Below are 25,872 nucleotides of genomic sequence, written 5' to 3'. Positions count from 1 at the left end.
AAAGAGGTGCGTTCTTTACGACCACCGGGGCGCTAGGCGCGGGTCAGCGGCGCTTCAGGCTGTAATGCGCCATAATGGCCGTCAGTGCGCCGGACTGAGCGCGCCTCCAGCCGCCGCCGCCCGCCGACCCCGCCCGCCTCCGCCCGACCCGTGCCCGCCTCCTCCCGCCGCCTCTCAGCTCAACATCCTCCCGCTGCCGAGAGGTCACAGTGCGCGACGACTGGTCTCTCAGCGTGTTTTGTTGGTGGAAAACACTGATGGCGCGCTCTGGGCCTGACGACATCAGTGGTAAATGATGGGTTTTGTAACGCGTAATGACTCCCCCTCCGTACGCAGCCTGTACGTGGAGAAAGCCGGTGATGAAGTGTTGAGAGTGGAGCATTTGTTAGAACGGAACTCGTCGAACAGGATGTGACGATTTGACCTGGGAACACTGAACCGTCTGTTTTTGGTCCGGCTCGGCATCCCGAGAGTGAAACAGCCGCACCATTCGTTCGCCTTCGTTTGATTCTCGCTGACAGATGGGTTCGTCGGGGCCGACGATGAGTTTGGACCCCCGCGACGGTCCGTATAGTCTAGACGGGTCGGAGACGTCAGCCGGTGGTCTGGGTGGGACGGGCTGCTGGGGCGGAGGAGGCGGCTATTTTCGCCGCCCATTTTCTGGGCGGCGGCCGCTGTCCCCGCTGCCAGGTGGCGGTTGGCTCTGCGGTCTCTGTTTGGCCGCAGGCTGCCAGTTGTGTATCATCCATGTCCGGTGGAGAAGGCTTAAACACGGCCGGGCTCAGTCCACAGCGGCGCCCCCGCGGCGCCCGCGGCGCCCCGGCTGCGGTCGGCGGCGCCCGGGGCGCCCGATCGGGAGGCCGGTGGGCGCCGCGGGGCGCCGCACGGCTCTGCACCGGTCCAGGGTGGTCATTACGAGAGCACGTAATGGCCCATTGCTGGCGATTAGCCGGCGTTGGACGGCATCTCCGCCGCCGAGATGAACCGCGCCGGCCGCGCAGACCCGGCGACACGTCATGCCGAAGGAAGGGACCCGCGGGGCCGGCGGTGGGACCGCGGGGGTCGGACGTGTCGCTCACTGTGGGAGCCGGATCGGAGTCGTGCCGACCCGCGCCGGCGGCCGATCACAGAAATGCCTTCATCGGAGCCGAGATTGCGGCTCTGCCGGGCGGCGGAATTCTCCTGGGAGACGCCGCGCTCCGGCGCAGTCTCCGGGGAGCGGCCATCCCGCCGGGTGTCGAGTGGCACGCCGCCAAATTTCGTCGTTCGTCGGACGCGGCACGTCTCTCGCGACGAGCTGTCGTCAGCGCCATTACGGGCGGCCGGCTGTTGTAGGCAGCGGCGGCTTATGCCGCCAGCCTGGCAACTTTGAGATGGAAATATACGCGGCTGGTCGGAGCCGGTGGGCCAACTTGGCGACAAGTTTGTGTGCGCTCACGGCAACGGCTTTACAGACAGGAGATTTGCTTGTGGCTGCCTCGAGGCGACGACTTGCGGGATTTTCACAGTAAATAGCTCTGAGATCGTCTCAGCGCCCCGTCAAAAGACGCCGGTGTCGGCTTGTCGGACTGTCATCTCGCCGCCTGGGACTGGAACAACTCGCCGCGGTCCCAGGTGACGGAAATGCCATCGCCTCCATCCGTCATTGCCGCTCGCCGCGTGTAGGTGAGGCTTATCGAGCGTGGCGCATCACTCGCGCGGCTTGTTCGGCGGTCTCGGGGAGCGCCGACGCCGGCGGCGGTCCGGAGCGTCCGGCATTTCCTAAAACCGGCCTGGGATTGTTGGTGGCGAAAGGTCAGCGTCGGGTCACAGCGCGGGGCGCGGCTCGGGCTAGCTGTGGGCGTGCGTGCCCCCCGGCAGTGCCCGCCGTTAATGTTCTACACGAGGCGGCTGGGAGTGGCGTGTGAGTGAACTCGGAGTCATGGGCTGCTGCTGACTCGCCAGACACCTGCTGACCGTCCCTCTGTCAGTCCGTCAGTCATCTGACTTCCCTCTCCGGAGCGTCAGATGTGCGTGGTCAGCGCCGAGGCGTGATCCATCACTCGCTGACCCGCTGATGCGAATCAGCAACGGTGCACCGCGCGCTGGCCAGATGGCATCAGCACTGCTGGCCGGCTGCTCCTGTCGGCCAGAGCCGGGGCGGAGGGCCTTTCCGGCCGCGGGCGGCGGCACTGACCACTGACCGGGGTCGGACGGGGCCCGCGGCGCCGGCGGCACCTCAGACGGCTATCGACATATCGCTCCGGCTAATTAGGCCACTGTGGGCGGCGGGCCAGCCGGCGCCGCCGGCGTCGCCCCGGCCGGGGGCGCCGCTCGGCCGTGGCCACGGAGCCTCTGTTTGATACCCTGCCCTGGCCCAGGACAGGGTCATGTAGCGCCTAAAAGTCCCCCCGATAGCTAGACTAGCGGTGGCGGTCCGCAGCTGACCGAGACCGCCGGCCGATGCAGGCAGCCGTGCACCTGTCGTGCTCGTCCGCCACCGTGACAGACTGTCATGGGCGATAGTTCCGTACCGCGACAGACCGTCACCGTGACAGACCGTCACCGTGACAGCCCCTCACCGTGACGCTTCCAACCCTCACCTCCTGGTGTCCACTCCGCCTCACTCTGATCTCGGCAGCTCTTCCTGGTTGCGCAGCTCGGCACTCGCTGTCAGAAGCTGCGGCAGCTCGGCACTCGCTGTCAGAAGCTGCGGCAGCTCGGCACTCGCTGTCAGAAGCTGCGGCAGCTCGGCACTCGCTGTCAGAAGCTGCGGCAGCTCGGCAGTCGCTGTCAGAAGCTGCGGCAGCTCGGCACTCGCTGTCAGAAGCTGCGGCAGCTCGGCACTCGCTGTCAGTAGCTGCGGCAGCTCGGCACTCGCTGTCAGAAGCTGCGGCAGCTCGGCACTCGCTGTCAGTAGCTGCGGCAGCTCGTCAGCCAGCTGGCTCTCCATGGAGCTGTCCGCGGTGGCTCCCGGTCATCATTGCACCGTTGCACGGCTTCTAATGGGGTCGGGCCGGGGGCAAATGAAGCGCATCTCCGCAGTGCCGCTCGGCCGGAAGGCGGTTGTGGGCGGCGGCGGTACCGTTATTCGGACCGCGTCACGTGGCCTTAGGACAGCTGCACCGGCCGAGTCACGTGATGGCCGCCAGCAGTGCGTGCGCTGGTCAGGTGAAATCAGGAGCCCGTCACTGACCGCGACCTGTGCGCTGACCGCAGAACGCCGCGCTGACCGCTGATCGCTGACCGCTGACTGTCTGACTGTCTGACCGTCTGAGCGGCTGAGCTGCTGAGCGTTGACCAGAGGCGGTCGTTTGAAATTGGTCTCGGTCGTATTTCGACCATCTAACGAAATTGGCATATTCGAAGCTCGCGTGCTCTGTGCGTGGAGCTTGCAGCCTCATCTGACCCAGAGGTCAATCCACCGCGACCCCCGCCCGCTCCATATCCGTGCCCCATTCAGGGTCAGAAGGTCACCGATTATCCCAACGAACGCGCTCTCCGGACCCGGCAGCTCGCCGCCCGATCCCGCACACGCTCCGTGCCGCGGCGCTCTCCAAGGCCAGGTGCGTCACGATCGCCTCCAGGTGGTCACTGCGCTGACACGGCGCAATTTGTGGCGCGATTAGAGACGATCCATGTCTGTCGTCCATGTGCAGGCCGGCTCCGAGTGACACTGATAGCTGCCGAGCCGGCGACGTGATTGATCATCTGCGAGCAGCTCAAACGCAAACACGCGTCTGCGGTGGTGAGTTTATTTGGGAACGCACTTGATTGCCGGCGGTGATGGACGGCGCAGCAGTGCCGAGCTTGGCGTCCTATCCAGCAGTGGACGCAACGAAAATATAGCCGTGATGTATCGCTCACAATTCGCGCTGCTAAAACAGAGACTGAAAATAGCTGGACATCATGACAGGTGGTTCGGTTGTCATGTTTCGCCGTCGTCCAAACCGCATGTTTTACGCCAGACCGCGACAGGTGCTGGTATTGCGAACGCTGCTTCTGAGAGACGTATGTCTGAGCAGCTCTGACCTGGTTACTGGTATAGTGCTCGATGGCTGATGTAACCAGGCGGTAGCTCGGCCCGACCTCTACAATGGACTTTGTTGCCGGGCGGCGTCTGGTGAGGGACTGTCGCGATACAACGCCCGGTAGACACCAAGCCACTGCATTCTGTCCACAATAAACACAGTTTCACAGCCAACTAACTTCACTTAATTCCATTTGGCCTTTGCCAACTCCGTTCTACGAAACTTCACCCATTCATTGCCAACGCCGGGCCATTCCTGGCCGCTCCCTTCACCCCCGAATTCCGTCATTCAGCACGATTTCATCTCAGACCGCGCTCTTGGCAGCCCCGGCATGCTCGAGGGTGGCGTGTAAAAAATTGATTACCACCACGAGCGGCTCCTCAGAAGGGGGCGGTCTTCGCACGACCGACGCGGGCCCGGCCGGAGACCATTTGCATAATACCTCCGCTGCGCCCTTCCGCTACTGAGGATAACGACCGCGTTTTTTGGCAGCCTCCGAATACGGGCGTCTGGGCGGCCGAGAACGACCGTGGCCAATCGTTTCAAAAGCAGAAAACGCTCGAACCGGCCGAATTCTCATCGTCCCCCTCGCGTTCCGCATCCGATTCCAAACGAGTCGTATCTGCGGGAGATTGTTAACGTCGCCTTAAATCAGGCGGGCTGATTTTCTCGCGCGGCGCCGCGCCAGACGGGGGCGGCTGTTTGTTCTCAGTGCAGTGTCGCAGCTCGGTGTTCAGTGTTCTCAGTGCAGTGTCGCAGCTCGGTGTTCAGTGTTCTCAGTGCAGTGTCGCAGCTCGGTGTTCAGTGTTCTCAGTGCAGTGTCGCAGCTCGGTGTTCAGTGTTCTCAGTGCAGTGTCGCAGCTCGGTGTTCAGTGTTCTCAGTGCAGTGTCGCAGCTCTCAGTGCAGTGTCGCAGCTCGGTGTATCAATCTCCGCTGCTTTTAGAGCCGAGCGTGCCTAATAAAAGTGGCGCACCGCCGCGCGCTCCGGCGCGTCTGGTGCGCCGCTTTTCGCCGCTTTACGGCGCCGGGACGTGCCCCCTCAAACGTGGAAGGGTTGAGTGTTGACGCCGGCCGCCGCTCGCGGGACCCTGCTAACAATTAAGTTCATTGTTAGAAAAGACGGGACGTTTTTGTGAGGGTGTCTGCGTCTGTATAGAAAGACGAGTCGTTGGGGCTTGGGATAGAACGTTACCATCGGCTGCTATAAGCTGTAGTGTGAAACACAACTCGCGCAAAAAGTGAGAAAACTTTGTTGATCTTCATCCCTAACGACGTAGCCAGAATGGATTACATAACGCCCAGAAAAGCGACCAGTGATCATAACACGTCTCTGGTGTAGAACCCCAGACCAAACCAGTTGTGATCACATCTGGGGACGGCGTTGACCTGGGGCCAGTTCCGCGCTATAGTAGATCGGCAGATCGCCGCGTCAGACTGGTCCGGGCAGGGCGGCGGGCAGGCGGCCACTGCCGGCCGGCGCGCGGCACTATCACCGCCCCGCATCGGCGGCAGGTCGGACCCGTGTGTCATGCACTGCAATCCGGTCATCAGCCTCTACGGCGGGGCGCGAGCGGCAGATCGGCGCAATCTCCACCGGCCGTCCGGTCACCGTGCGGCCCCTTCCGGCCCCGCTCGAGCGCCGCGCGCCGCCATGATCATAAGGAGGCATGACGGGCCACTTCGGACGTGACGGAGCTGGAGTCAGAGAGGAGCGTGCAGCGAGCGGGGGCGGAGCAGGGAAGAGGAGGGGACACTTTAATCACACGGCGCCTTGCCGACAGCAGGCGGCGCCGCGCCGCCGGGACGAGTGCCGGCGTACGGGGCAGCCGGGCACTCGGGGAGAAATCGGCCAGTCATCGGCCGACCGGTTACTCGGGACGAGTCAATAGGGCGCGACGAGGGCCAGAGTCCGGGCCGACGGACGATGGATGGAGGGCGATGGGCCTCAGGTGCTGACGACCAGGTGCCATTGTCGGCCTGTTGTCGCCCTTTGTCATCTGTATCCGTTCGAGGGGTCGGTGTTTTCCGCTGCGACAACCGTTCACCGCCATCCCGGCCCAGATTGCTCCTTTATCCCCGGCTCCGAATTCCCGTCGTTTTCCACTCGTGCGTTTCCTAAAATCCCCACCACGCTTCCAGGCTCATCCTATTCTTTTGTGCCCTCGGAGTGGGAACGAGCTATATCCGTGCCAAAGCCGCTTCCTTTCGTTTTCTTTCCATCCCGCGCCACCCCTCTTGTGCAGTCCATTAGACATCTCTGCCGAGCCGCTCAAAAACAATATACTTGTTGACATGGCGCCGGGCGGTGGCCGGAGCCGGGCGCGGCCGTGGTGCCGGCTGGCTCCTCGCTGGGCCGCCGTCTCCACTGCACGGCGGGACCGCTACTGGAGAGGGTGCCCGGACGGGCCTCCAGCCGCCGCCGTGTTATTATTTTTCCGTCTGGGTGGCGCTGCTGATCCGGCGGGTCGGCTGTGCTCGACGAGCCGAGTCGAGCCAGCGACGGGCGAGGCGGGCCGCCCCTGGCCGCCCTGCCAGATGGCCTTTTTGTGGCGCCGCGCCCCAGAGGGGTCGCCGGTAACAAATCCGATCGGTGACAGCCCCCAACGGCCGGGGACTGCTGACGGCGCCCGCTGCGTCGCCGCCGGACCGCGACCGACCGGCCCGCTGAGCCTTTCGCTGAGCCAGGCGCCCATTTCGGGTGGGAGAGTTTCGATCAGACCCGGCCCGCAGGCTCGATCGGAAGCGCCGCGGTGCCCGTGACCGGGCTGGTCTGACCCGGCCGACCGGTTCCGCCGCAGCCGCCGGACGCCGGTTTCCATTTTACGCGGCGACGGTCTCGTCAGCGTCGATTCGCGCGGTGAAATCGAGCGCGCCCGGCTGTAATCAGTCGAGATCGGCGCTGGGGCCGGTGAGGGGCAGATTCGGCACCGGCCCGGCGGCCGCCGCGCCGAGCCAGACGGACCGCAGGGCTCGAAAGTGATGCAGACAGAACCACGCCTTGGGCAGAGCATGCGCCTCAGCGCCGGGTGTGGTGCTGGATTTAGTGCCGGCAGTAACCCCACCCCTTCTGCTGCCGCTGCGGGCAGCGATGCTGCTGTCGCTTCCAGTCTGCGCTCTCTCCCAGAGAGCATATATTTCTCTCTAACGTCGTCTGCAGATCATTTCGCGGTGATTTATATGCGAATCCGGCCGCCATCTGCCCCCGGTTCAGGTGTTTCGCTCCGAGACGGTATAAGAACAGAGACGCGGCCGGCGGCTCACGGCCGGGCCTATTCTTCACGACGGTCAACGGCCGCCCAAGGTGGCGCAGCGCCGGTGGCGAACGGGTTTAAAGCGTCCACGGCGTATTTATGGCTTCACTTGACAGTGATCGATCGGACGTTTCCTCGGGTCTCCCATTTCCCTGCGCCTTCCATCTGGGCTTCCTCGGCGTCTGCCGTCGCATCTTCCGCCGCCATCGCGTCTCCGCCGGCCAAATGGACCCGGCGATAATCCGAAGGACGGCCGATTACTCTGCCGGCTAATAGCGCCTTTTTTGGGTGGTCCCGAGACCCTTGCCCTTGTCCGTCACCCGTCGTACCGCCGCGATCAGCCGAAAAACGTCACCTCGTCCAGCGCTGCCGAAAGCTGGACGGCTCCGGTGTCGTGATTTCGGGGGTAATTAGCCAAAGCTGCGCTATCTGGCCTAATGAGACGCACTCGGGAATAGAGCGGGCGGCGCTGCTGACAGAGAGGAGACGAGATACGACTGGCAGTTGTCTCGAGATGGTATCTGGCCCTCTGACTGCCGACCGGCCGGTGGGTCCGGAGACTCGCGGGCCGACTCCGGGTGCCTCGAAGGCCGCCCAGCCACGCCCGGGAGACTGACGAGGGCACGGCCCGGCAGACTGACGAGGGCACGGTCCCGCCGCTCCGGCCCGGCCACACCTCTGGTCTGCAGCGACTGCTCGGTGATTGACGAGAACGGCCGCCGTTCCCGGCTGACTCTAGAACCGTCAGTGGTGTGACCGGTCAAAACCGCCGCGATGAGGCCAAACTGGCGCAACTGGACAAAATTGGCGCTCAGCGGCGTTATGGGCGCATCATAGCAAACGACGCCGACTGGTGGCGTGGCGTGGCATTGTCCGAGACACGCCTCAGCGGCTCGGAACCGAGCTAACGCCGGGGTGCGACTGACACACTGCCCTCTGGCATGCCACCGAGCCCACTCCCCCTGGAAACAGACGAGTGCTGCACATACCACGCGCTCCCCGACACGTGCCAACAGCGACAGCACGTGTCGGCGCTCGCCACGTAAGCCCCGTTTGGCGTCTAATGGCGGCTCATGGGGGCGGCCGCGGCCTCCTGACGTTCCAACGGAAGTTGTTTCCTCCCCCAGTCCCCCTCCGGTCGCATTTAGTCCCCCGCCTCCTGCACGCCCCTCGGTACGTCGATATACACCCCCTTCCCCGGTCTGGGCTGCGCCCATCTCACGCCCCTCGGTACGTCGATATACACCCCCTTCCCCGGTCTGGGCTGCGCCCATCTCACTCCGCGCTCCGAATGCATAGCCGACATATCCGCCGCCAGGAATAGACAGTGTCGGGCATATATTCGGCGGGCGGCGGCCGTTTTCGCCGCGCCCCGACAGCTGATAATTGGCAATGGCGCAGAGAATGCCGTCTGCCGATCCGGGATCGCGGCTCGTCCCGGCCCGCTCCGCTGTTCAGCCAGGCTTAGCCCCTATCTGGAGCCGGCAATTGGCCATTGGAGAGAGGGGATACCGACAGGGAGGCTGCCGCGGAACGAGGTTCCTGTTATTTAGATAGTGTCGTACTGACTTAAAAGTCACCGTCCAGCACAAGAAGAAGATCTATTCTGCTCTCCTCTACACCTTCCAGCCAACTAAACTCACAATCCCCCTCCTGGCACATCCACAGCTCGCAGACACACATCTCACATCATCACCAACCAATCGCGCTGTCATACGTCATATATCTCACATCATAACCAGCCAATCATGCTCCCATACGTCATGCCCGGCCCAGCTACTTGCAGGGTGTAACTCGGCCCTGCCGGCATCAGATGCCGGCGGCTATGAACAACGCTGGGTCACCGGTTCACAGCTCGACGCTGAAGCTGACTCATACTTATACGGCTCACATTCATCCTTGCGTCACGCTACATCACCCCCTGGTTCTGAAGAACCACATTACTCTACATGTTACATGTCATTCAATCAACGCATCAACTACATCCTCTGGCACACCATCGCCATATCTTTCCGGCTCTCTTCGAACACGCGTACCACGCCGCAGCGTCGCAGGCACGAACGTTTCACTCTCGTCTGCGGACACATCGGACCCGGTCGGTGGATCGGGGTCCGGGGACTGAGCGACGCTGGGCGGCCGCGTGTCCGACTCCGTCACATCACTCGGAGCTGGCGACACACACACGCCATCACACTCGCTGTCATCAGACCACTCCGCCGTTGGCGCTCGCAGAGCCCCTGGCCTCGGACATTCAGGGACGGTCAACCGATGTCGGAGGTTTCGCACATGTCGTGGGACATTATCGACTTCGATTGTCTGGGCCGAAACGACGCCTGTCACAATACCCTCGTCTGACTTTACAAAACATCGGTCGCCCCGCCGCCGAACCCACACTTTGTCCCCTACCTGGTATACACCGGGTTTCTTCAGCGGCAGGGCGTCACCAGGCTCGTCTGTGGTTCTGCGGGGCGACACGTCAACGTCTCGGCCAGGGTGTCGAAGCACCCCGTTGATTGGAGCTGTGGCCGGGTCACTGCCATCCTTCGGTGTCACGTTGTATCGATGGACTGCTTCAGCAACGGAGCAGGACTGCCGGGCCACCATCACTTTGATGGTACGATGATGGCGCTCGACGATGCCGTTCCCGCCGGGCTCGTAGGCAGCGCGGAACCGGATGGATACGTCCCAGCGAGCCGCGAACGCTAACATGACCCGGCCACGGAACTCTGTCGCATTGTCCGTGAGTATTTCCGCCGGGGCTCCACGCTCTAGAAACACGTTCTCCAGCTCACTCACAATCTCCAGAGCTCCTGCCCGGCGAAGCCGTCGCCATATGGCGTACCTCGACGGCCCGCAGTCCACCAGCGTCAGGTATGGGTGGCCGTACACGTGGGTGACATCCATGGCCAGGCGATCCCACGTGCGTTCTGTTCCGAGTGACCCACCGGGCCAGCGCTCCGGCGCCGGGTCAATCGAGGCACACGTCTGGCATCGTCTGACCACGTCTCGCACAGCTGGTTTTGACACCCGCCTCACCCCCAGCTCACGTCGGGCGTACCACAACGTTCTCCTCACTCCTTGGTGACCGATGTTTTCGTGGATGGTGCGGATGTCACTCGCTGAGGCACTTGTGATGGCAGCGACAGCCACCGGTTGTGCTTTGGACGAATCAGTGGTTGGCTGGTCGGCAGTCTGCAGCCAGGCGTTGGGCACCCGCGTCACCTCATCAGCACGGTTGACCGCTGACGCGACCAGCTCGATAGTGACCTCCAGTTCGTACTCGATGACGAGCTGACGGAAAACAGCCACGCGCCGTCGGATAAGCATTTCGGACTGCGCCTTGGTTCGCAGCCTTGCCTTACCCGACAGCGCGTCACTCAGCCAGCGGTGCACCGTCACCGAGTCTGTCCGGAGCGTCAGGCGACGGAAGCCCCATGCTACCACCAGGTTGACACCGTTGAGAGCGGCATCCAGTTCTGAGATATTGATGTGCACGTCCCTCTCCGATTCGGCACGCAGCCAGGACGCGTCCTCGATTATGGCGCCCGTGTCAGGGTCAGTAAGCACGACACCGCGGGCGATGGAGCTGGCGTCGGTCCACACCACGACGCTCGTCCCTGTCACACACCACTGGCCGCGTGCCGGGTCACATGCTCGAAACCGCCGTGACACCTCATCCACCTCACGTTGTAGTTCCTCACTGACGATCGGAGTGTCCCAGTCCGGGCTGAGGCGGTTGGCAGTCCGCTTCATCCATGCAGCGGCCGGCCGCAGCCAGCCTGCGACCGGCACATGAGATGTCAGCTGGCCGGCCCACGCGAAGACAGATCGCCGCGTTAGCACGGGTGGAGCCTGCGTTGGTGACTCCCCGTCCCTACTCCACTGGAGTGCCGGCCCGTCGCTCTCGGCGACACGAAGGCCCAGCATACGTGCACCGGTCGCGACCCGCTCCGGCGGCTTGCATGTGAGCCCGAATCGAGCGAAGTGCTCGGCAACCTCATCAGCCGAGACCACCGCTTCGTTGACCAGCAGATCATCGGCGTAAGGCAGCACTGCCTCTGCCAACCCGGGGCTCTGTGCGAGCACCTTCCTGACCACAGACTTCATGATCAGAGGCGCGATACTGAGCCCAAAGCCGACCCTGGTCAGGCAGTACCGCCGCCCTTGCACGATGACTGTCTGGTACGGCCACAGGGACGGGTCCACACGAAGCTGAAGAAAAGCTTTCTTCAGATCCAGGACAGCGACCCGGCGTCCGTGACGTCGCCACCTTCGCAGCTCTTCCACGCAGACGTCAGCGTCGGCTGTGTGACGTGTCAGGTGTTGATTGAGTTCCCGATAATCTAACACCGGCCGCACCTTGTCCTTCGCTGCCTGAGTAACCACCATCAACGGGATCAATCCCTGTGCGGGACCGTACATCGTCTCATCGTATTCGCGCAGCCAGCCCTCACTAATCCACAGCGCCAGCTCTGCATCGAATTTTTCACGCGCACAACTCGGCACACCGTACTGAGCTATCGAGTTTCCAAGCGGGGGCGGAGCCACGCCACCGGCCCATTTCCAACGGACTGTCCACACATCATCGAACACAGCCGTGAAGTCAGTCTCGTCAATCCTTAGCTCCGGCTCCGTGTCGACCGCACGACACACCTCCCGCTCCGGCGGGGCCTCACGCTGCACCACAGTAGCCGTGTCGACCGCTCGACACACCTTCCGCTCCGGCGGGGCCTCACGCTGCACCACAGCAGCCGTGTCGACCGCTCGACACACCTCCCGCTCCGGCGGGGCCTCACGCTGCACCACAGTAGCCGTGTCGACCGCTCGACACACCTCCCGCTCCGGCGGGGCCTCACGCTGCACCACAGCAGCCGTGTCGACGCTCGCAACTGGGTTGTCGCTCCCGAAGCGAACGGATCCTCCACTTACACTCACGCCCTGCAGGGCGTCAATGCCGGTCATGCCCAGCAACACGTCTACGCCCAGCAACCGGGCCGGTACGACGACCGCCCGCACACTCACTGTCGCCCCGCGCACTCCAAGGCTGACCACAGCCCGCCCACAGCACAGCACCGGGCTGTCGTTGACAGCGACCAAGCTGGCGTCACTCCGCTCCCAGCAGGACACCATGCCCTTCCACACCACTGTCTCGCTGCACCCTGTGTCGACGAGTGCTCGGCACTTGCGCCCATTTACATTGATGTCGATGATGGGGGCTCTTGGGTCACTGCGGCAGCTGGCGACGGCGGAGCCCGTGGCGCTGATGTAGCGCCGTCGCCGTGCCCGTTTGGGCAGAGCCGGGCGATGTGGCCTACCTGGTTACAGGTCCAACACCGCAGTGGTGGACGGCGACCCGTCCCTCTGGCTCCCCGCTGCTGCTGTACATATGATGGCGGCGGCTGGACGACAGCCACCGATGCAGTCGCTCTCTCCCTGGCCGCCATCGCCAACGTTGACCTAGCGACGGCGACGGCTCGCTCCAAGGAGAGAGTTTCATCTCCAGCACTGTTACGTACTGTTAGCCGCACCTCCGGCGGCAGACCTTGCAGGAAGTGCGTCGTCATCACTTCGTTGGACACTGAACCTATGAGGGATATCAGCCGCTTGACTGATCCCAGGTAGGCATCCACGGACTCGCCCGGTTGTAGACGTCGGTGATACAGCTCATACATAGCCGCGTCGGGTCCCAATGCAAATGCACGATGCAGTTTTTGGCGGACGATTGCAGCATCCCGCTGCTCGGTGGAGGAGAGGGTGGCCCACACCTCGTACGCCTGGTCCCTCAGGCGTGTGGGTATGACAGCGGCCAGTGACACACGACGCAGGGCACACAGCTGTGTCGCCTGCTCCAGCCATCTGACGACGTCACCGCTGCCGTCGAACTCCGGTATTGCCCGCAGATCGAATGCAGGCGCAGGAAACTCTGGTTCCATGGTATTGGTACCAGCTACCGGTGCACCACTGCCCTCTTCTACGTCAGACATAATCACAACACTTAGTCGAGAAGGCCGAAATAGCTTGTCGTACTGACTTAAAAGTCACCGTCCAGCACAAGAAGAAGATCTATTCTGCTCTCCTCTACACCTTCCAGCCAACTAAACTCACAATCCCCCTCCTGGCACATCCACAGCTCGCAGACACACATCTCACATCATCACCAACCAATCGCGCTGTCATACGTCATATATCTCACATCATAACCAGCCAATCATGCTCCCATACGTCATGCCCGGCCCAGCTACTTGCAGGGTGTAACTCGGCCCTGCCGGCATCAGATGCCGGCGGCTATGACCAACGCTGGGTCACCGGTTCACAGCTCGACGCTGAAGCTGACTCATACTTATACGGCTCACATTCATCCTTGCGTCACGCTACAGATAGGTACGATCCCTCTGTATTACAAAGATTCAATCCCTCTTTTTCGGTTGTTTCTGTTTTCTGCTGCGGTTTATTGTTTCCTTGACAAGTTCCTAGCTCATTTACATCGCGCGTTATTAGTTCTCGACAGAGCGAGCATGTCGGAAGAGCGCGGCCGGCATCTCCAACGGCCCGTCCTCTGACCTTCGAGGATGTCCATCAGCGCCCTGACCCCTGACCCCGTCCTCCACCCCGGGCCGCTTTCGGCGTCCGCGCGGGTCATCGGCCGACGGTGGATAATGATAGGCTCCGTCAGCTCCCCTCTCCCCGGGCCGCGCGCTCGTGGATAGATGACGCTTTTTAGGCGGCCGCGCAAGAACTCTGTCGCTTTTTCGTCCCCTGCCATTAATCTAAGCGACTCATTTGGGAGGTCGTTTTGTCGCTGGCCACTACATGTCTCCGTCAGTGGGATGTCGCTACCAGCGCTGTGACGTCTACCCTGGGAGATGCGCCTGTGCTCCCACACATAGGCTGAGTGATAACATAGTTACGGCTTGTCGGTTTTAATGACCATGTAAACGCCCGGATGAGCGATTCGGGGCGATTTGGATCTGAGGTCGGCGCTCGGCCGCCCTCCCGCCCGGTCGCGGTGGACGCCGTCGTCTGCGGGGGCGGAGGTGACCTGCAGACGCCCGTTCTGGTCTGATGGCCCGACATGCATGACACCACCCCGCCCTCCTGGAGTCGCGGTCAGCCGACCGCCGGGCCCTGGAACCGCTCTGTCGGCGGCGTGGGAGGGGTCGCAGTGAGGCGCACGGCGCGGGCGGCACCTTTACAGTTAGACCAGTCTGCGCTGACCCGCCGAGTCCTGCACGCGCCGGCCGGGTCACTGCACCGCGCTGTCCTGCGCGTGCGTCTTACTTTGCAGTGAGCCGCGCGCTGAGCTCCGCCCTATGCACGCACTGCGGTCAGTGGAGACGGTCCCTGCACGGCCCGTGAGGACGGAGCCAAACGCGGCGCTCCTAGCAGGCGCTGACATACGTCTGTGCAGCGCCGGCCTGCGGTCGCTGATGACACCCATCGCTCCCGGGGCGGCAGTGGCGGTCTGCAGCTCGTGACAGCGCCGTGGGGTGATCGCCGTCGGTGGCAGCCCGCCTGGTGACCGTCTCAGCTGGGGTGCCGCCGCGCCCCGCCGACCGGTCAGTGGCCGCGGCCGGCTCTAACCGTTTCATCACGTCTGCTGACCGGGGACACCCCGCTGATGGACAATGTGCGGTCACAGCGGCTTATTTCCATTGGAGAACGGTACCTGAGCGGACGCACGGCCATCAGTTGATGGCGAGCGCACCCCGTGCGGCGCCCGATCAACCCATGACGGACCGTCTGTCGGTGCGCCACTCCACGGCGCAGTGCGTCACTGCACGCCGCGCTCGGTGACCGGGGTGACTGGCCGGCTATCAACTCGTGAATAGTCAAACACCTGGCCGCAGTCAATAGCCGGCCGTGGGGGACCGCGAGCGGCCCACAGCGGGCGCTTTATACGCGCCGTCTGCAGCTAATCCCGGCACATATAGCTGATTGATCGAGTGCTTAGACGCATTGACCACGGCTCTAATGGGGTTCCTTCATGAATTTTACGCTAATACGAGGATTACGGGCGCTCGCTGTTTTATTGACAAATTATTAGAGTCGCATTAGGAACAGTGCCTCGGGCAAGAAGGGAACACCGCCGACCCGCTTATACGACGGATCGATGAAAAGGTGTCTTTTATTAGTGGTTCGTGACACGGGCATTCCGCTTCCCATGCATGAACCCCACCGGCAGGTCTAACTGCCCGGCCCGAGTGCGGGAATGTGTGCCAAACGACAGTTCTGCGGTGATTGCGGCCCATTTGAAATACCGCCCCGCAGCGCTGGCAGCGCGGCCGGGTGTGACGGTGCACAATGCCGGTGAATAACTCACCACCGAGTGCATAACTTGGTTAGGCTGCCAGTCATCATACGATACTCAGGCTCATACACTTCTGCCATATGCATGCTTGCCCAATGCGACTCTGACGTCGCCGACTGGGTCACCGCCGTCTCCAAAGTCCGGCTCTCTGGTGCCCTCTCCCACCGGTCTCGGTCATCTCCCGTTGTCCGCCGGACTCCGCTCGGCGGGGCGGGCCGGTCGGGACGGCTGACCCCAATTCGTTACCCCCGGCGGGACGGGCGGGCCGCCAGCGGGGCGCCCGGCCGTGGGAACCCCTGTATTCGGGTGTAATGAAGTGCGCCGGTCACCGTATCGCCGCCGCGGCCCGTTAGCCGGCCGAGAGGGACGCCAGAGAAGCCAACCAACCGCCGCCGGGCGGCTCAGCGGCCCAGTCATCGCAGGCGCATTCCGTCCACCTAAATGCCACTGCTATAGTGGGATTGGAATGTTTTCTATCATAGCAATCATGAGGGATAAGTCAACGTTTTCGAGCGGAGTTGCCTCTTACCTGGAGCTGAGCCAGACTGGACTGTGAGAATCCCGTCTCGGAAGCCGGCTGGCATTGGTCTGGAGAATGCGCCTCTGCTCCTGACCTACTATTAGCGTCACGACTCGGCTGACACTGACCCTGACTGGGAGCACCGGTCGCTCACGTTACGCCAGCGGCCACCTGCCGGCTCCATCCCGGCTGTCCGTCATCCGCCGCGGGTCCCCGGCGGCGGCTCCGCGACCCCTGACCCCTCGGCTGTCCGATCCCCTCCCCCGACCCCCTCCCGCGGCCGTCCGGCTCAGTCAGCTTCATAAGATGTTTTTGCTCGTGGTCGCCGCCAGCAGCGGCCCAAGGCTAGCTGGAGGCACTTCCTCCATGAACTTTTTGACCTGGCGCCTGACGCGACCGCCAGTGAGCCGTTCGGCCGTCTCCCGGCGGAGGCGGAACCCTCGGGCTGCTGGAGACGCGTCGTTGGGCGCGTGGCGTTAGCGGTCGTCCATCCGCGGCGCTTCGAACCGCGCCTCGGTCGTATTGTGATTATCGGCCATTATGTGTCGGTGACCGCGGCCGCAGGCATCCGGGCCGTTCAAAGGTGACGGCGATTACCTCCTCTGGGCTCAGATGAGCCGCAGCGGCCGGGCTGATACCAGGCATGCCATCTACCGACCGGCGCCCGAAGCCGCGCCGCCCCGCGGGATTCCTCTGGCTGGAACGCGGAGTCTGTAAAAATGACACGCCAGCTGGTGGAGGAGCGGGCCGCCACAGGGCCGGCCCGCGGCGCCTATTCATGCGGCCAGTTCATTCCAATCGAATGGAGTCGCTTTGTCCGGTAATGACTGGGCCAGTCGCCGGGCCCTGCCCCGCCCAGCCGAGCCGGCGGTAAAAGAGCAGCGCCGACTCCCAACAGCGGCAGCAACAACAGCTCGGCGCTCCCTGCCGGGCCGCGCCCACCCTTCCCACCGCCGGAGCCACCCGGATCCGCCGCTCCCGCCTCTCAGAGCCGGCGCGGCACGCAGCTCGGCGGTGCGTGACCCGCGCGGTTACCGGTGACCCCTGCCGCAGTGACGCGGCAGGGAACGCAGCGCCTCCCTCCGGCACGACCGCGGCACCCCAGCCACCGAGCTGGGAGCGCCCGAACGGCGCGCCGCCGCTGTCCTTGCTGCTGTCGGTGGCTGACGAGCTGACGGCCGTAAACACTTGGTGGTACAGGCGCCGACGCCAATCGACGCCTGTTTATTTGTCTAGCATGCCGTCCGCGCAATCGGCCAGATAAATGGTTTTTGCCGCAAGAATCCGCGCATCCGGTGCGCTCTGCGCGGCTGCGTGAGATGGTAATTAAGATAGCTGCCGATACTGGCCGGCTGCCGACGCTGGCCGGCGGCTGGTCGACGTCTCAGAGCGGCGCGGAACCCACGCCGCGCGGCTCACGGGTCATTAGCAGGCACTGAGAGTGGGAGTGAGACGAGTTCAGGCGGGCGCGCCTGCAAGTCACCGCCATCATCAATCATGACCATTGTATGTCGAACTGTGTTAGCTTCCTTGTCAGTTACGGGCTGACCGTCCATCGGGGCACTTAGGAGGCGTGAGGCTCCAAACGGTGGGCCTGGGGAGCGCGCGCTGTTCGTGGCGCTCCGTGCTGCGTGCAGGGCAGTGACTGGTCGGCTGGAGAGCAGCGATCAGCACGGGTCCTCAGGTGTGAGAAAATCTGCGAGGTTCAGCTGTCGCCAGCCATGCCCTCCGCGCTGTGGGAGCGTTCTCGGCCGCAGTCCCAGCTCGTTGTCACGTGTGGGCCGTAATTGTCACGTACAATTGTCACGTATGTACAATGTCCACGGGAGGGCTGGATGCATTGCCAGAGACGCCAGGGCTTTGTGCTGTCACCGTGGTGGAGTGGCACCGCGGTAGAGCCTGTGATCACAGTGAACGTGTGAAGACAGTTTGTTGGAAGTCTGCACTGTCACACGGTTGTCCTCACTTATAACGGTCGTTAACCGGAGTGGGTCGCACCGTATTACCCTCGAGCCACCCTCAGGTCACGCTCACGGCTCAGGTCACCGTGAGGTCACAGTAGAGTCACGCTCGTATTCAGTTTCACGTCCTGTCCTGCCCTGAGGTCCAGCCTCCCACTCCCAGGTCACCCCACCTGGATCTGACTCACGCCACCGCTCACTGCCGCGTCACGGAGGGCAGGTCAGCGGCCCGTGGGCGGCCGGCCGTCGCCGTCGGCGGTGGCGAAGACGGACGTTCCGCCCGACCCGTCAGCCGGCTGACAGCCGCTGCAGGCCGCGCCGGTCGGCGGCGCGCCGGGCGGGGGCGGCCGCCGGTAATGGATTCACCACCGGCCGGCCGGAACGCTCGGCGTGGTCAGATGACCCCAATGAGACGGCCACGCGCCGCTGCTACCTCTGCTACCTCTGCCGTTCCACGGGCTCCCCCCGGGCAGGGCAGGTCGGTCGGCTGAGAGAAATGGCCCGGGAATACCGCTGACCGAGGTGGCTTTTAGCGCGCCTCAGCTGCGGTTGGAAGCGCCGGTTCCTAACCGAGCGGCTGGACAGTCCGGTCTCGGACCTGGCCTCACCGGGTCGGGTCACCGCAGCCGACCGGCCGGCGCGACTAAGCCGGGTCACTGAGCTGTTCCGCCGCCTCCGGCATGACCCGGTGACCAGCGGTGCTTCGGCGGCGGCCGGGCGCCGGGAAGTCTGCCACTGCTCGCCTCGGACGTCTGTTAGGATAATTCGACTGCGGTCGGTCATTCAGAGGCTTCCGGTGGCCTGTCGGAAGCACCGGAAGCGGATGACATCAAACAGACTGCCGGGCGTTGACCCTAATGAGCGGTCTGAACTGTGAAGTTCCCATTTACTCTAAGTGCCTCAATGGACTGGGGTGGATGAACCACAGGAAACCGTTTTCAAACAGTGATAGGTGATTGACTATATGAAACATATAATGCGCTGAACAATCGTGCAAAAACAGATCGAGAGCGGTCCGCAATCGACCGGAACGCATTACGATGGGAACAGTGGCGTCATTCTCCGGCGGGGGCGTGATTGTTCTGCCCGACTCCCATTGTTTCGTGCGATGGCCCACGAGTGACCTGATTTCTGGCGCGCCCAGAAGCCACCAGCAGCCTTGCGTGCGCTCAAAACGCACACTCCGGTGACCTGTGGTTGACCTCTGTGCGCGGGTGGAGGGCGGCGTGGTGGGAGTTTGGACGTAGCGAGGAATTAATCTGGGTGGACCTCGAGCAGACGTCGATGTAAATCATCGCTCCGATTGCGCGCCGAGTGGTCTGTCGACCTGTTGCACCCAAGAACAAGATCGGAACCACCCTCCCAAGTGCTCGAACACTTCGTCACAATGGTTGCGATGTGACGATTTGGGTTGGCAAACATCCAAGACAGGACATGACATCCTGTCATTTGCGATGAGCTCTCAGTGCCCATGTTTTGACTCGTGTTCGCCATTGGCAAAACTCCAACGACATGTATAGCGCGTCATTTTTTTACATAGCCGCTGTCGCTTCTCATCTTTCGCGATATGTTGGCCCGGGGCTGCCCCAGCTGGCCATCTGTTTACCATACCAGCCGCGAACCATAAGCGACTTCATCGCGTAGCTGTCGTGCGCCCTCCTCACGACCCCGGTCAGCGCACCCCCCGAGCGCGTGCGTGGGCGGTCGGCGGCCGTTTGTACGCGGCACAGACGCCGCGAGTGCCGCGCCGTTTTTGCCACACACCAGCGTCGGCAATCGCGGCGCACGAGTTGGAGTCGGCGGCGCACTGCAGCGGCGCGCAAAAAGTCTGCCGGTAACGAGCGGCGCAGAAAAACGCGCGCGGTGCGTGCAGAGAACGTCGCCGTCCGTCCGCCTGTGTGTGCTTGGTGAAAGGCGCCGAGGGACCAAGGAGGGATGGATGGCGCCGTGGTGGCAATGATGACGGATGGCCCACTTGAGATTTTTATATGACCTGCATGAAGGGTGACGGAACAACTATACAGGTGCGCAAAACAGACTCTGGATTCAATAGCGCGTCCAATGCTGGGAGGAGTTCGCCCGGACTAATTGATTCGGCTGTTGCGACTGGCAGAAGTCCATCTTTGTTGGTGTGAAGGGGTCCGCGGCTGGTGCTCTTGATCTCTGTGGGTGGCCTGGAGAACGGATTATTCCGGACACCCGAGCGGCTGGTTCTGTTTAACCCGCGCCCCAGTGGCAGTCTCAGCCAACTTCGCCCTAGTGGGGGGGGGGGGGGGGGGGGGGGCATATGTTACCACCCACCTCTAACTCAAAAACTAAGAGGGCTAGAAAGACGCGGTAAAAAGCAGTCGATAGCTCTCAATGCGTACGTTTGAAAGTATTTCAGTCATTTTTCATCTTAGAGCAATATTGGGGTCACCAGAGGTCATCAAAGGTCAAAATTTGCCAATGGTCATAATATTTTTCAGAAAACATGCCGTTATCTCAGAAACTATGGTAGCTAGAAAAACGCATGGAAAAGCAATCGATAGCTCTTGAACTCTTCTTTTGAAAAGGTCATAATCAAAATTGACCTCGGGTCAACGGTTTAGCCTCCAGAGGGCAAAAACTCCAAAAATAGCTGTTTTTACGAAGTGTTTTTCGACAATAACTTTTGACAACAAAACGCCACGACCTTTCTATTGCCAGAATCGTGTTCCTCCCGCCGAGACGCGTCGAATGAACTATAATTTGACCTTGAAAGGTCAACTTGAAAATTTGACCTCAGGTCAAGGTCATGACCTGACCGGAAAAGGTCATGTTGCATATCAGTCGATGCGTCTCGGCAAGACAAACACAATGAGACCATCCCCAGCGTTCTATCTCTTTCCAATCGCGAGTTATTGGCAAAAATATGTTTGTAGCCTCAGATGACCTCGGATGACCTTTCTAGAGGCTATCAGCAAAAATGACACCTTGGTCATCACGGGTGGTCCAAATCATTGTGATTCTGAAATATTTGGACTGTTCCTATGCGTACACACGGATCTAGAGGCATTTTCATTTTTCTCCATTCACTTGTAATGGAAAGGTCACGCCACTGACCTGACCTTAGGTCACGGATATAAAAAATCTGAGATATACAAATTGTAGGTGCCCATAACATCATGCAATCCACCAAGTTTGAAACCTTTCTGACAAACACTGCAGGCTGGACATGATTGCAAACTTTTTTTAGGCTTGGTCAGTTAACTTGACCTGGTGACCTGACCTGACATGACCTGGGGTCAAAAATTTCACACTTTTTCCAAAATCGATGTACCAAAAGCTACCCCAAGCGGCGCGGCGCTACGCGTCGCGGTTTTTTATTCACACGCAAAAAACGCGACAGGGTGGTAACATATGCCCCCCCCCCCCCCCCCCACTGGGGCGAAGGTTAAGACGCCTCAAGGTCTGACTGGTAAGGGAGAGGCCGCCGGTTTGTGGAGGCTGCGCGAGTGTGAGGCTGACCTCGGCACAACGCCTCTCCGATGTTCGGGTGATGGGTGCATCTGCAGCGCAGCGGTCGCAGCAGTCGAAGACGCTTTCCAAACCGCTGCCACCGACGCATGCAAGAAACATGAGCCGGCTGGGTGCAGTCGCTGCATTATACATTCGAGCAGTAATGGCGACTGGCGACCCACTGCGATAGGGCCGCTTTGAGGAGAGAGAAACACCGGCGGGGGACATCACAGAGACACTGAATGAACTCGGCGGGAGGGGGACGGCCCGCCGAGACACCCATTCGTCCCGAGCGGCTCCGACACAGACGGGGAATGTGTGTGACAGCGGTGAACCGTTCTGGGAACCAGTTTCGTTCAATGGATACACGTGTGATCAGATCGTATTGCGCGCCGGGCTCCGAGGATCTAACCTCGCGCCGCCCCGCGCCGTTCCCTTCCCACTGCACTGTCGCTGCAGTCTGGGAACCGGCGGACGGCTGCCAGGCCGTGTGACCTCGCCAATCTCTGAGCTTCAGCAGCGCGCTGCGGCCGGCGGCGCCGAGTCTCCGGTTGCAGTGGTCAGGTCACATTACGCTGCGACACGGCGCGGGCCCGCCGCCGGATCGGCGCGGTATGCGGAGCCGTCTGCCTTCCGCCCGCCTTCCGCCGGCTTCTGCCGGCTTCCACCAGCTCTTGCTGTTCCATGTATTCTCCACATCATCGGCCTATTGCCTCTATCAGGCTTCCATCGGCCGACACGTGGAGTCTGCGTGACTTGTACTGTGCTGACTAACGCCGCCATTAGTGCTGCAGACCGATACAATTACCATCGATATGACCGCTCTTGTTTGGCTGATGGTCACGCCGGCCAGCGAGGCTGCAGCGGCGACCACCGTCCGACTCGTGCCCGCCGCGGTCACCGCCTCCACCCGGGACATGACCTCCGCCCCCGTTCTCACCGCCGCCGCCGCTCCTGGCAGAATAACGGAGCGACTTTTTTCGGCCATCTGTTCCACGATATTTGTCCTGTCTGATGGCTGGTCGCACGTCGTGGTGACCTTTCCACCTGCGACCCGCTGCCGGTGCCATCCGGCTCGTTGCCCGCTCATTGCTGCACTGTCGTTGCGCTGTGTGGGTTGACCCGTTGCGCGGCGGCCGGACGCCGAGCGGGTCCCATTCATACGACCGGCACGGAGTCGGGTCGAGCAAACAGTCGCGCCGGCGTCATGTTTGCCTCCGTCGTGCCGCCCGTCGGAACGACAGGTGAAACGGCGCCGGCGGCGTGTGGACAGTGGACGGCGCGGGGCGGCGGGCCGGCGGCTCAGGGCGGCGGCCAGACACCGCCGCCGGCCGCAGTCGTGATTTCTCCTGCCCAAAACCGGTCCCGCGATGGCTGCCGCTCAGAGCTGCTGCCGGGAGGGGAGCCTTCCGCGTACGTCCAGACGAGAAGAGGAGCGGGCGCGCCCTCCGTGCACATGAGAAAGTGTTTGGCGGAAGGCTTCTGTAGGGCCGGCGCTCCCCTCCGCTGGTTGAGCGCTGGAATTAGGTATGCAGAGATGATATAGCCGAGGAGAGATTTGTGAAAGGTGCCCTCATAAGAGGTAGCTTCTCAGAAGTTTGCGCAGGACGTAACACAGATCTACATAGCCACTTCTGTAGGCAGCTCTGGACACAAAATAATTGCGGCTAGTCTCATTCGATCAATCAAAATCACCAGCGAAATTAGCATCATGTCACAGTAGCGTAATATATGTAAATTAGAACTACATAGACTCTACCGTTATTTAGATTCCAGATGCTTTCAGACTGGCGCCATCAGGCAGATTCCTCTATTTTAAACGTTTTAATACTTTTCCTATTGCGGTTTTCATACTGGCGTGGCATTTGCTTTACAATGCAATTTCTTTGAATGCATCAGAGCTTTTACCTGCCCACTCGGACGGTAGCCGCGTTTCACGCCGTCCTGTCACGACCTCTGACCTCTCGCCGGGAGACCGCTGACGCGCGGGCGTCCGTATCAGGTCGGAACGCGGTCAGCGGCGCGGCGCTAATGAAAAGGACTCTCTCCCGCTGACGAGCCGCCGCCCGGACACAGCAGATACTAACCGCGTCGCCCGACCCGTGTCAAAGGCTTTGTGGACGCCGCAGCGGTTCTCGCGCCTCCGAGAAAGCAGCTCCGTAAGAGGGTGTCACTGTTGGTGTAAAGCCCATTGTGCAAACGAAACGGCGCCCACTTGGAGGCGTAGCTGGGCACTACACCGGGCCGTCCGACCTACTTCAGACCCGCTCCACAATCGATTCGTGCCACACTGCAGGGGTGGACCGGTGTACGAAAACCTGGCCAGGAAGAAGACACTCTTCGCGTCACGCACCATCGGCTCAGCGCCGAACACCGTAATTCCTGTCTCGGCCATTCAGACAACTTAGGGCCGCGTCTGCACGGCCGCGTCTGAATCAGGGCCGTTTGAGCGTGCATCGGTGGGCGGCGTTCACCAGAGTCTCGTTAGCAGCACATTCACACTGTGCGCCAGATGCCGGCAATGGCCGAAAAAAGGCGCAAAGCGGTAACGGGACGCAGTCAGGGCACTGCATAGCTTCCACGAGCAGCGGCGCGGCGCGGTGTTTACGTGCGACACCTGTGGCGCACAGCCACGCCACGAGCGGCTCAATTGGCCGGTGTGACAATGCTACACTGATAGAGCCGCTGCCGGATCCGCCTTCTGGTCGGTGTGTTCGGAACAGGTGCGCCGCTGCTCGCCGCTGTTCACCGCGAGCAGGCGGATCTAAATAGCGCCAATCACAGCCGGGCGCGCCGGAATCGGCGCCAGCTGGCGATGTTTGCGGGACCGTCACGACCGGGATGGTCCGCGACTCTGCGCCAATCTGCGGTCACCGGCGCGGCGACATTCCGATCGAACGAGGGAGAGACGCCGTCGGAAACGGGTCGAAGGAATTTTAATCGAAGTCAATGGGCCGCATCTTAATTGAGACGTTCTCTTTGAGCTACAGAGTCGTGCACTTTTATTCGTAAGCCTTCTTTGATCCGCACAGTACAAATTTTGTGAAATGCTGCATTGTAATTTTATTTATTTATTCATTTATTTTTTATTCATTTATTTATTCATTTATTTATTGAATATATCAAACATATCCTCTATAAAGGAGGCTATTACATGCTTTCGTCATACAAGTATAGAACACAGGAGACGACTAACTTGAGAATTGAGAATGAATACTTGCATGCAATCATTGCTTCATGCCTCAGGGATATCCATTCCGATTGCGTTGAGTGTTTATTCGGGTCGCTCGACGTGCTGTTACCTCCCACACATAGTCTCGATCTCGTGGGGGCGGGTGGTGCGAGCGGCAGTGGGAGCGTCTCTTAGCCCTCCCGGCTGGTCACGCGAATACGCGGCCAATAAATCCCGAGTGCGAGGCGCACGACTTACCTGGGCCCATTCCCACAGCGGATACGTCCAGAAAAACGGCCTCACAGAATATTAACACGTAAGCTGTTTTGAAATGAAGGTGCTTAGTGTGATTTGTGTGGTGCCGCGATGCGTTTTAAATCTCCCTAATCGACCGTTTATATCCCGGCGCTGACTGGGCGGTTGACGGGTGGACCAACAGTCTCTGACGATGCATGACTCTGCTCTGTTGCAGATGACGAGGACGTGCTCCGGTTCAGAGGCAACACGTCCCACAGCGACCACTTCAAACTGCTGGAGAAGGACGGCAACTCGCTCCTCATAGGCGCAAGGTCAGTGACGGCACCGGGATTCGAACGCACGACCTCTGAATGACATCGGCCGAGAGACGCCGAGCCGGCGAAATTTCGTCTTGGTCTCAAAGGCTTCAGAAATGACAGCGTTATCAATAATCTCAGAGATATCCGCTGCCCGCGGGGTCATATATAAACGTCGATCGGGTCATGGAATGGTCTTGTGATCGTTCCGGGTGCAGCTATAGATCACCGGTTCTCTGCATTCAGTCACATCCTGCCTGCAAGCTCAGCGGTCCGACACACATCGGCATTCAGCGGACCGTTAGCTCGAACTTTATCGTCTCTATCTTTTCGATAAATCTGCGTTTCGATGCGCTTACTGTCCCGATTAGTGAGCAGCTTTGCCGATCAGGAAGCTACCTACATTGATTGCATGCATTGTATGCGGATAGTCGGCATACCACTCCAATGAATGCAATAGCGTGTCATCATTCAAAGCAGGCCTCAGCGTTCCAGTCCTTTTGCCATTCAGTCTGTCTCGGACCGTGCCCCGGCCGTGACCGGGTCCGAGCGCGACATTGTGCGACGGCTCCGATGATTGCCGTATTGTCCGCCGCATTCATATCCTACCGACGG

The 25,872-nt window shown here is 61.3% G+C and overlaps 1 protein-coding gene across 1 annotated transcript in view; it reads left to right on the top strand.

The window, feature by feature from the left end:
- The window catches only part of LOC122391692 (semaphorin-1A-like), a 68,610-nt gene that overhangs the window by 18,637 nt on the left and 24,101 nt on the right, over positions 1 to 25,872 (top strand). Inside the window, exon 3 of the mRNA XM_043385871.1 lies at positions 25,176 to 25,272. Within this exon, the coding sequence (XP_043241806.1) occupies positions 25,176 to 25,272 (97 nt within the window). The remainder of the gene's footprint in view (positions 1 to 25,175; positions 25,273 to 25,872) is intronic.

Source organism: Amphibalanus amphitrite, unplaced genomic scaffold (genome assembly GCF_019059575.1).
Source record: "Amphibalanus amphitrite isolate SeventyFive unplaced genomic scaffold, NRLGWU_Aamphi_draft 000449F_arrow, whole genome shotgun sequence".
NCBI classification, from domain to species: domain Eukaryota; kingdom Metazoa; phylum Arthropoda; class Thecostraca; order Balanomorpha; family Balanidae; genus Amphibalanus; species Amphibalanus amphitrite.
This window is presented reverse-complemented; position numbering and strand designations above follow the sequence as displayed.